At 39.0% G+C, this 12493-nt stretch overlaps 1 protein-coding gene across 7 annotated transcripts in view; it reads right to left on the bottom strand.

The window, feature by feature from the left end:
* Positions 1 to 12493, bottom strand: part of VPS13B (vacuolar protein sorting 13 homolog B) — a 769746-nt gene that overhangs the window by 53044 nt on the left and 704209 nt on the right. For all 7 annotated transcript variants that reach the window (XM_032316089.1, XM_032316090.1, XM_032316084.1 and 4 more), the window contains one exon: positions 8281 to 8436. In XM_032316089.1, coding sequence (XP_032171980.1) covers positions 8281 to 8436 — 156 coding nt within the window. The remainder of the gene's footprint in view (positions 1 to 8280; positions 8437 to 12493) is intronic.

The following is a 12493-nucleotide window of genomic DNA, read 5'->3' as shown; positions in this document are numbered from 1 at the left end:
CTGGAGACAGCCGACCTCCGGAATGAAAGCCGTGCAAATGCGCAGAGGTGGAAGAGAGCGGACCTGGAAAAGAGGTGCAGGCTTACACCAGCAACTGACCAACAGCCTAGCGTCAGATTCAGGGGCAAAGAGCCAGGGAAGGGGCCCAAGAAGAAGAGGCAAAAGAAGCTGAAGCTGAAGCTGAAGCCCCGAGAAAAGATCCACCAGGAAGGGATAGTCAGTGATGTCATGTGATGTGGCAGTCACCAAGGATGGGGACCGAGCACAAGGCTTCAGCTCTGGTGGCTGAGAGGCCAATTGGCGATTTATGTTTCCAAGGGTTTCTTGCAGTCTTACACAATAAGAGATCACTTTATAAATTGGTAATACAAACAACTATTAAGTCAGATGCCTAATTATAGTTTATTTTATTCAGGTTTTCCCACAGAGTAGAAGCATGTGGCTTTGTAAAACACACAGAATGAACCAAAGATTCATGGATTCATTTTTCCTCCAGCTAAGAGTACAGTTCACAGTAGGCATTAAGAAATATTTCTTAAATTGGTTGAAATTGAAAAGATAATGCAAAATTTTATTCCTATGCAGTGAGTCCTACTGTAATACAAATATTCACCATGACTGGAAAATATAGGACTTTCACGTACTGGATTTTCTTATTTGTAATATTTTTTTCTAGATTATATGAATAGTAATCATTCATAGGCACACCAATATATATGTGGTTTCCCAAGCATGTGATGGTTAATTTTATGTGTCGACTTGAATGAGCCATGACTGCAGAGATACTCGGCCAAGCATTTTTCTGTGTGTGACTGTGAAGATGTTTTTGGATGAGGTTAACGTTTGAACTGGTAAACTGGTAAACTGCCCTCCCTACTGTGGGTGGGCCTCACCCTGTCAGCTGAAGACCTGACTAGAACAAAGAGCCTGTGTAAGAGGGACTCCTCCTGCCTGACTGAACCGAGACATCGGTCTTTCCTGGCCTTTGGACCTGGGCTAAAAAATATCAGCTCTTCTTGGGTCTTTAGCCTGCTGGCTTTCAGGCAGGAACTACATGTCAGCTCTGCTGGGTTTTGGCTTCCACAGCCATGTGAGCCAATTGAAAAGAAATATCTCCCTCTCTTTCTCTGCATACACATGTATGTACATACACACAAATCTGTATGAATATATACATACATCCTATTACAAGGCATTTTTACACATTAACTCTCTCATTCTCACAGTAACCATATAAAATAGGTGTTACTAAGACTTGTCATCTTAACAAGGAGAATGATGTCAGATGACTTGCACGGTGTTACCCAGACTCTCCGGCCCAGAGTCTGATGGTCACTCTGAAGGTCTGTCTTTCATAAAATTAACACCTATGAATTAAGAAAGCCTAGAAACTATAAAAATGAGAATGAAGACTGCCCATAATAATGCAAAGGTGACAGATGTCACTGGTTCCATTCCAAAGAGGTGGTCCCTCCTTCTCCCTGTTAATAACCCTGATTCGGTTTAGGTCTCAAAAAGGAGCAAAGTACTCAGGGAAGGTGGACACCTCCATGGTCTCCACAGTCTGTGTCACAGCTGGAACAAACTGATCCTTGTAATTCCATTTTCATTTTGCCAGTGATTACTTTAGGGGTGAACACGGGGCACTGTTTGGCTAAAAATATGAGAAGGAAAGACTGCTAAAAGGTTCTGGGAAAGATTTTACTCCTTGATAAGGGACAGAATTTGAGAAGAGAAAGCCCGCTTCTTGTCTGCCATGGAAGAAGTTGTGAGAGGATATATGTATGTACATACAGCTTCTGTAGCCATCTTGAGATAAAAAAGGCAAATCCAAGAGGATAGCGGAGAAGCAGACACAGCCCTGAGTGGCTTAATTAACCAACACCTAACCTGCCTTCCTCATTCTTATTATATGAGATAATAAATATAAAATAGGAACAATAACAGTATCTGCCTCACTTAGCTTACTATGAAGATTAAAAAGCCTACTTTGTTACTTCAGACTAAAAACACCCTAATGGATATATTTTCATATGTGATTAAGAGTATTTTGTAAACATCACTGTAAGTAAACTATTATTTATACAAATATATATGATTATTTATGAATGAACTATTATTTAGTTCATTATAAAGAAACCTGCTACATTGATAGACCATTGTTGCTTCATTAGTTGAACAGTAAAGTTTAGCATTTTCTTAAACATTTATTTTCCAACTATCTATTCCTTTGACTTTTCTTTAGAAGGAGTACATCTGTAAAAACCAAGCCGTGCTTAACTGTACATTACTTGTAGGCACTCTGGCTGTTAGAATCTTTTAAAACAATGTTTTCTCAATAACAAACACATAAGTCAACTGAACCACGAGTCCTGAGTTAGCAAGCAAGCTTTTCTTCAGCATATGCTAGGGGTTACTAGGCACTCATGGTTAAGTCTTATGAGGCCTTAGCATCGTCTAACTTTAAATAAACACGTGAAAGCTCTGAGGCAGTATTTAATTCTGTTCTTCCTCTTGATGTGCCCAGGCCTGGCAATGTATGCACACTGCTCTTGCTTTAGAACCTTTGGGCCCCATGAAATTTAGGAGAGAATTTTGCTGTCTCTCACAGAAACCACAGAATCTCTGCAACCATCTGGGACTCACTTTGTCTAAAGACAAAGATCCTCTTGGTGGGTTTTTATAGTTTCATTTTCAACTATAAAGCCTGTTAAATAGGCTTTCAAATATGATAAAAAGAAAACCCTTAAAAGTGGCCGGGGAGAGAGGGCTACTTAAATGAAGGAAAATCCAAAATGGCTCCTCCTCGGAATGGTGTTCTTCAGAGCTGCTCCCACACAGGGTTCAGTGAGAGCCATGTCTGCTTTTCTTCAAAGTGGCAACACTTACAATGCCTTTATTTTGAAAATTATGGTTAGAATTTCAAGATTAATTTATCAGTTGAAGACAGCTACTTAATTTTTTTAAATGTAGGGTTTCTCTTTAATACACATTTCCAGGTTTCACACTAATTCTCCTCTTTCCCCAAAGCCACAAAGATGTGTATTGAAGATTTCCACATATGATTTTACTTAGCAGGTTTCAGAACTCTTATTAGATCAGTGCCAAGAAGAATAGTGATATTAAAGAATAACTCCAGAGCACCAGATGCACTGGAAAATGATATCTTAGCCCTGATTAAAAGTGTATGTATAAAGATACAATATATATACATACGTACATATGTACATTTACGTTTTTTAGAGTGGTAAAGCTTTTCTCAATGAGGGGATAGGATACGTGGAAGTCACTGTGTGTTCGTGGGTAGCTGTGTTATGTACAAAGTTCCTGAAAATTTTGTATGTGGTCAATTATCATTCAGTTGGAGAAATGGCAGGGGTATACGAAAGGCAGGGTACAGACAACCAAACCTCATTGTTCAGGCGTCAGCCAATTCTCCATTATCAGGGGGCGTGTTAATGTAGTTATGGTCCATCAGTGAGCTGCACACACTCACTTCCCAAAATCTTTGAAATTAGGCAGCTGTGGTTTATTGCAAATTTCCCAGCCCAGGTTGGGTAGAAGGAAAGAAGCCAAGATGTTAGAGAGGCAGGAATCCACGAAGCTCTTCTGAAACCTTGATTCTTATCTTCCTTCCCAACCTGGCTAATTGAGGAAATCCTATGTCTCTGATGTACTTTAACTGGAACTAACCTGAATTTTAGTTAATCTATGCTGACAATAAAAAATTAAACCCAACTGAAAGACTAGAAAGGGTTTTCACAACAATGCAGCAGTTATTTTGAAGTTGGTGGTCTGCTGAACCTTTCAGCATTACCTGCGTTCAGTACCAACCATTTTACATTTTGCTTCTTCCTCAGTTAAAATGAATTGCTGTTTCTGTGCTCCACTTCTCACGGTTCTGCTGAGTGACTAAAATGGCCCTCATTTAGAGCCCAATCTCATTTGGCTATGACAATAAATGCTAAAACTCAAAGTGTAAATTGTGTGTATGAATGTGTGTGTGTATGTCTTCCATGACAGAGGGCTGGAAATGGACTTTGCCAGTAAGACGGCACTTCTTTCAGAAAAGTAAATAAGTAAATGCAGTGGGAGGGTGGCTATGCTTCCATTATGGATTTCCGAAAGGTTCTTTCCTGCCTGGCTACATTCTACATTTTTTTTTTTAAAGTAAGATAATTTATTATAATAAGATAGAAGCAGAGAAAAGTGTGAGAGGAAGTCCCTACAGAAAATAATTACTACACATCCAATGGTATGAATAACATTTGGAAATCCTGAAATGTGATTTGTCACCAGATGCCTTAAAATCTGTTGATTTGACATTAACAGAGAGGATGATTAAAAGGATTCCTTAAACTTCTAATGCATGGGAAATTTCTGTGAGTCCCAAAATTTTGTGAACCCCTCCTTACACTAAGATTTTTAAGAAATTCTAATAGTCTGAAAAACTCAGAGAGTCAGTAGATTGGTTGGGCCAAATAACACATATTTAGTTATTTCAAGGATTAATGTTGCCCTAACAAGTATCTGGTAACACAAAACAATGTATTTTTGTTAAAGAATAAAGTATATCCTTTTAGTCTGGGAAGATGCATCAAGTACCACAAAAACAGTCACACCCTTTGCTCAGGTAATTAAATTTTATAGCAAATCATTTTGAGGACAGATCCAGACATTCTGACATACATATGTATACACACAAATATTTATTTAAGGATTTGTTCTAGCAACCAGTTGGAAATTATCTAAAGGTGCAGCAACAAGTGGATACCTAAATGGGTCTCAACATACCACGTGGCAAATTATGCAACCATTAAAAAGATAGCTCATCTCTGCAGATAACACGAGAACATAAGCATCATATAATGTTAAGTGAAAAAACAGGTTGAAAACTATATAACCAGATCTCAAGTTGGTTAAAAATAACTGCATAGAAAAAAAGTAGAAAAAGATACACTGAAGTAGTAATAGTATTTATCTTTGGGTGGCAGAAATATGGGTACTTTTCTTTTCTACTTTAGACCTTCCTATGTTTTCAGAAATATTTTAAAATAGTTAACACAAAAATAACAACAGTGAACTAATATTTACTGGGTGCTTTATTTTGCAAAAGGAATATGATGTTCAGAAAGGTTAAGAAATTTGCCCGAGATATTAGGTAATAGATATTAGAGCTGGGAAATCTCTTCTAGTCAGAGGGAAGAAAAGGTAAGTAACATTTTGTGGGAATTTTTAAAAAAGGTACTTTCCATGGCCAACTTTTCTGACTTATGACCTACTGTTGCAATGTGTAGTATTGCCTCAGGAACACAGTATATATTAATTTATCCCTAAAATTTAATATTACTCCTTGAAGGTATATAATATCTATGCAAGAAGGAGGCACTATCATTTTTGTATTTTTTTTTTAAAGATTTTATTTATTTATTTGACAGACAGAGATCACAAGAAGGCAGAGAGAGGAAAAAGCAGGCTCCCTGCCGAGCAGAGAGCCCGATGCAGGGCTTGATCCCAGGACCCTGGGACCATGACCTGGGCTGAAGGCAGAGGCCTTAAGCCATTGAACCACCCAGGTGCCCTGTCTTTTTTTTTTTTTTTAAAGATTTTATTTATATAGTTGAGAGAAGGGAAGAGAGAGTTTGAGAATGTGAGGGGGAAGAGGGGCAGAGCAAGAAGGAGAGGGAAAGCAGACTCCTTGCTGAGCATGGAGCCAGAGGCAGGGCTCCATCCCAGAACCCCAAGATCATGACCTGAGCCAAAGTCAGATGCTTAACCGACTGAGCTCCCCAGGTGCCCCAGAAGAAGGCACTATTGGCGTTAAGACAACAAAGTCTAACCAATGATATGGATTCCTGGGACTATTTCATTCTTGTAACTATAGTCTGAGTTATGACAGTAGGCCAGGTGCTACTTTTAAGCACTTTACAAACTTATTTAATTCTCACACTAACTTTATGACAAAGGCACTATTACTATCCTCATTTCACAGGTCAGGAAATTGATTCACAAAGAGGTTAACTAACCTGAAGATCACATAGCTAGCAAGGGAATACACAGCCAGAGTGGTTATGATCTTAACCACCAATGATATTCTGTGGAAAACTATTTCTCCATGGAGTGACCCTGTCATTCCATTAATTGGTAACTGTTCTAGCAACCATATGCAAAAGAGCTGAATGAATTGGGAAAGTTCAGACCAGAGCCACAGTGGTCAAAGTGTGGTCCCCTGGACCAGTAGCATCAGTAACACCTGAGAATTTATTAGAAATATAAATTGGCACATCACTCCCAAGACCTACTGAATCTGGAGCTCTGAGGGTGGGACCCAGCAATCTATGTTTTAAAAAGCCTTCTAGGTGATTCTGACATACATGCAAGTTTGAGAACCACTGGCCTAACGGAAGCTCAGGGGAAACATCTTGGCTTCCCTTGTGTTTTGGAAGGGCTGTAATACAGAGGAGAGATAACTTAGTCCTCACCATAAGCTATTGTGTACATCTCCCAAGTTCTGAAGAGTGGTAAAAACTGGCTGAACGGTGAGAGATTTGGGTTCAAAATCAGGAAAGAGCTTCCTTTAGAGATGGAAGTAATCATTTATGGGAAGGGCTGCTGTGTGAGGAAATGAGCCTCTTATCATTGGGAGTATTCAAACAGATGCTGAATGACCATTTCTTAGGAATGCTGGTAAATGGGAAGGTGGATAAGGCATTCTTCAAAGACCATGAGTGACAGAATCAGAAAACCAGAATGTATTAATTGAGCAGATATTTACTGAGAGCATATCCAAGTATGACAGTTCTGAGGGCAGATGAAAGTCAGTGACACATCTTGTTCGCAGGACTCTGTAGCTCAAAGCTCATGCTCAGTTAGGCTGATCCCATCATGGGTCCCCATAAGACCAATATGTCCCATGTTCCTATCTTTATATTATACTGTCTATCTGGAATGTCCTCTCTTAATCCAAATTCTGTTTTCCAAAGCCCAACTTGAATCGTATCTTTCTAGTGAAACCTCTAAATTCCCTTCACACTTACTGTCAGTTGTGCGACACACACGGTGCCCGACATACAGTTGGGTTTATATAAATTTGCAGCTTAAGAGCAAAGATTGTGTCACATAGTGTCTTTCGTTTCACTCTGTTTTACTGTAGGCAATCCATAATTACTTGAGGAATAGTCAATTCATTGGGAAGATTCCTCTGCTCTATTCTTTTCACTTCTGTGAAAAGAATAATAGCCCATAATAATGAGAACATGATGTCCAGCTCCCTGATTAGGTGGAGATCAAGAACGTATATGGCACAGGTCCTACTGTTCACCTCACCACTTGCTTCCTGTCTGCTCCTGGCACACGGCAATGGACCAGCCCATGTTGCTTGATAAGAAAAGCTCCCCTTTTCCTTTCCCAGGGACTGAGGGCTATTTCTATCATGTCTTCAGTTCACATAAGCTCTGGGTAGACTTACAGTCCAGATGCAGATGTATATGTTAAAACTCTTATGACAAATCCAGTTATGATGTGTGCAGTGAAGCCAGTTTTCAGATTTTAATACTTCCTTTTTTCCTTTCTACTCTTGTCATATGCGCCATGCTTGAAAAACATCTTCTAAAAACCACATTTTCACATCTTAAGAACACAAAAAAAGTGTCAGATACTTTTTTCCCCTTTGCAGTCTTAGAACTTCAAAAACAGCCAAAAGGAAGTTTTATAAAATACGTAAAAATATGTGCTGAGAGCTGAGGTTTTATATGCCAAGAGTTAGACCGTAGTGAATTTTTACTGCAGTTAATATTAACTCCTAGGAAAAGAAAGCTTGCTGGAGACCCAGGCCCACTCTGTCATAGGAGGTATCACAACACTTTCTCGAAGATTATTCTGATATGTCTGAGAACCAACTCCTGGTTATCCGCTGTTGGATTATCCAGAGTCCCCAACACCCAGTGCTTCTTTTCTTCCTTAATAAAGGCCTTTTGGCTATTTCACAGCTCATTAGCACCTCCACCAGAAGGTAGGTGATGACAGGGAGAAGAGGTGAAACTAAAATCAGTAAATTTTACTGCTCGTTAGCAGCTCTTGTAAAAGATGTGGGACAAAGGGTTTGAAGCCATCACCATCCTCAGGATCATCAACAAGCACATACGAAGTGGGAGCAAAAATACCCAGGCTTATCACTGTGGGTTTTTAAATTATGAATTATTTTCATTTCTTTAAGTTTCACTTCCATTAATTGTGTCAAAGAATTAAGAGCTGTCTGGGTCACGAACACAAGGAACTCACCTGTTTTTGCACTCCACTGAGCTGCCGAACCTTGATGACGAGGGAAGCAGTCCGACCCTTGTACTGAATAGTTCTAATAAACGTTCCTGCGTGGTCCACACTGAAGGGCTCTGACCAGCGCCAATTGCCCCAACCTTCAATACAGATGTGTAACAGCTGGAGAGAAAAACAATAATCGTCACGATGCCAAAAGTGCCAACAAAAATCTAGTCCTAAAATGAAAGTCTCATTGCTGGAAAACCTTCCTATTTGTAATATTTAGCATCTGTTTTCTTTCTAACCTGCATTATTCATCCACTTCCAGCTTATTCAAGCAGGCTAAGAATAGCAAATATGCCACAGAGAGTCAATGTGGTTTTCCAGATCACATTTTAAACCTTCTTAAAAATAAGTGTCCTATCAAATGGTAAAAGGCCTGTTGAACATTTGAGAAAAGCCCATTTCATTCATCTGGAGGACAAGAAGGTCGAAGTGTGAGATCAAAGAACACGGGTCTTGGCTGATAGTTTATTCCCTCTTATGGCTAGACAGTAATTAAAGTAAAATTTCATTTGCTGCATTATTTTTGACCCTAAATTGCCATTCCTTATTTATTCTCTTGATAAAGAACAAAACAGCAATTTGAGGATGCAGTTCGTTCAATATACTCTATGAGATCACATATATCATATGAGAACTATCTTCAACATTTTGAATGTATGAAAAAATGTCTTTGTTCTACTTTTTGCTAGCCATGTTATTTGTTGTAGCATTTACCAAACGAGTCTCCTGATTCACATTCATATTTATTCACACATTATTGCCAATTGTGGTTAATATTTAGATTTCTTCCATGATCATCAAATATTTTCTATTTCCACTCCTACCTACTAAATGCAATGAAGAAAATCAGTTTAACTGAACAAGTATTCCAAAACAACATAATAATTACTGCTCCTTTAGGATACATGTTTAAATGAACATAAACAGTGTTCTATCCAATTACTAAGAATAAGAAATAAAACTGACATTTTAGGAAAAACATTTGTATAATATACACACCATTTCCTTCATGTCGTATATAATTTTTTAAAAGAACGAACCAAAGGCTGATCGTATGAAACATTTTCCCAATTAACAGAATGAATAAAACTATAAAAACATTGTATAAGAGCTATCATAATGGGCCCTTAAAATAAATACATTAAGAATTTACATGGGAATTGTCATAATAATAAAAGTCTTTTGACAGAAAGATTATTTTTCTGCTTTACCATTAGAAGGAGCCTTTCGAAAGTACCTAAATTAAAACATTTCCCAAGGTCACTAGTTATCACAATATGATTTTGGTGGAAGGTTAAGGGAGGATTTGTTTGTTTCTTTGTTTGGAAACACCTTAATAAAGTATTTTTTCAAAACCTCCTAACTCATCTCCCTGCTTTTCATATGGCCCCACTCCAATTCTTCCTCCATGCTACTTCCAGTGACCCTGGGAAATCAAAAAGCTACCATCCAGATGACTTCTAGAAAAGAAAGGTAACAAGGGAAAGGAAGAAAGAAAAAAAGAAAGAGAATGGGAGGGAGGGAAAGAAAGGGAATAAAGAAAAAAGAAAAAAGTCCTAGACAGCAAATACCTTTAGGGAAAATTTGGTCTTACATACACTCTACAACATAAAAGTACCAGAGTTATCTTTGATCTTTAAATATTAGTTACAGAGAAAAAAAAAAGAAAAACAATAGTGGTGTTTGGAACCATTTCAGTTTTTTGTAGCAGCAACTGGGAATAAAGCTCAGGGCACACACAAAACTAAAAGAAACAAGAAAGTTGTTTTCTTTGGAGAGACTAGTAGCTGGAAATGACAAAAAAATAATGAGGCAAGGTACTTAAGGTCAAGCTCGGCTATATTTTTCCTGAAAATTCCACAGCCTCTAAAGGTTTAATGTATACAACGTAATTGGAATTGAGGAGTGTTCACATTTGCATATGAGCTCAATTTTAGGTAGTGGCTCCCTCTGTGTACACAGCTTCAACCGACTGAATGTCACCAAGGAGTATGTTGTTGGGTTTCGCTTGGCACCTATGTGTTCTCAAAATGTTGGCGTAGATATTTTCTTTGAATTATGAAAATCCAGATATGTCTGGAATTAGTTCACACAGAAAAGTCAGGTGGGAGAAAAACATCACACTTCTTCCCACATGCATCACTGGTACAATATTTGTAATGTTTGGTCGACTGTTCAAAGCATTTAAATAGCTATTAGACATATATCATTTATTAGGGAAGGAACTGCATTCCTAAGAGAGAAAACCTACAAAAAGGACCTGAGAAGGCCCAACCCTACTTGGGTCATCCTTCCCATGGGTGTGTCCACTTCAGGCACTAGACAGCAATGCGGACCCTCATGGACCTCCACTGAGTGGGGGGAGTTCTGTTCTGTTGAACCAAAAGACTACATTTCTTTCTTTCTTTCTTTCTTTTTTTTTTTTTTTGAAGGTTTTATTTATTTATTTGCCAGAGTAGGCATAGAGGCAGGCAGAGAGAGAGAGAGAGAGAGAGAAGGGGAAGCAGGCTCCCTGCTGAGCAGAGAACCCAATTTGGGGCTCGAGCCCAGGACCCTGGGATCATGACTAGAGCCAAAGGCAGAGCCTTTGACCTGCTGAGCCACCCAGGCACCCTAAATGACTACATTTCATGGTTCCAGGTACTGAAAAAACAAATACTCATAGATCTGCTTTTCTTTCTATACTGAAGGGACTAAATTCAGGAATAAGAAGGTGAAATTCGTGTTAGACTACTTGATCCTAATGTGATTTCTTTCTATCATGCCTCTGATATATTTTCTTACTCAGATACTATAAGAAAGCTGATATGCTAGCCGCTATGGAGGAAGGAAGGAGGAAGAACCGTGTCTTCTGTCCTGCAAAGAGCTTACGATCTTATGGGGAAAATAAAGCATGCACAATAAAACAAGAGACATCTGGAGAGATACAACATGATACAGGAGTCTAGAGAAAGGACAGCTTGTTTCAGGCTGGTGGGATTAGGAAAGCTTCCGGAAGCAGTTGGGGCTCAGAGTTACCACAGGGTTTTGACTGGCAAAGACAGCGGGTCCTTTCTGGGTCTAAGGGACAACGTGAGATGTGAAAGCCAGAGGGTATGCTTGGGGGCAAGGTTAACAGTCTGGAATGGCTGGAGAAAAGGGAACATGAAAAACGGGAGTCAGGGATAAGGTCAAACAGGGAGATCTAGATTGTGGCCAGCACTGATTTACTAAGTAAGGAATTTGTGCTTTATTGAAGAATTAGCAGGTGGCCACCGAAGTCTTCTGTATAGGGGATCGATGTGTTGAAAGGAGATTCAGAGTGGAGTGTGGAGGAAGGAGGGCAACTGTCATAGTCAGGAGGAAAGGCAAGATGGGCCAGAAACTTGCAAACACAGGAGAGATGAAGCAATGGCCTTAGGCCCCACATAACTATCCTTTGTTGCCTGGAGCCCATGGTATTTTTACATTCTCTTATCAACTTGGAAACTTTCTTTCCCCTCTTCCCTATTAAGTTTCCCTTACTGACTCACTTCCTCTACCATTCTTTCTATTCAGGCTTTTCATTCTTTTTGGCCTACTTAGCTAGTGCTAATACTTTCCACTGGGGGGAAAAAGCCAAAATAGGAACTACTCTTGTTTGAACTTCTCAGTGGGAACTGAAACTAAGCAATAAGGCAGGTTGTACGGTGGCCATGCTTGTTGGAAGGTCCCAATGGGCTACATTTTCTTTTTTTCCAGCAGCCCCACCACCCCCCAGGGCAGCCAGACTGAATTCATGGTTTTTCCACTGAAGATCTCAAATGGGAGCATGTGCAGCTCTCTGGTCATTTTTTTAAATACAAAATAAAAGTTAAAACTGAATTATTGATCAGAGGCCTGGGGTCAGCTCTCAAGACCACCCATAGTCACCTCCAAAGGGAGAATTCCTGATTCAGTTACAGAGGAAAGAAAAATAAGACGACATCTAGGAAAACAGTGCACCAAGGAAAAGAAAGAAAGGGGGATGGCTATATTTTTTAAATTATATCCTAAACATAAGTGAAGGTACCAGATACTTGTCTGTGAACTTTATTTCACTATTCGTTTTAAAACTGTCATCAAGATGATTCCTACCCAAATAATCACAAATAAAAAATGTCTTCAGGTTCACTTATATTTTTTTGAATTTTATAATTTACTGTACAGTAAT

The sequence above is a fragment of the Mustela erminea genome, chromosome 16 (genome assembly GCF_009829155.1).
Source record: "Mustela erminea isolate mMusErm1 chromosome 16, mMusErm1.Pri, whole genome shotgun sequence".
NCBI classification, from domain to species: Eukaryota; Metazoa; Chordata; class Mammalia; order Carnivora; family Mustelidae; genus Mustela; species Mustela erminea.
The sequence above is the reverse complement of the archived record's forward strand: the minus strand, read 5'-3'. Positions and strand labels throughout refer to the sequence as shown.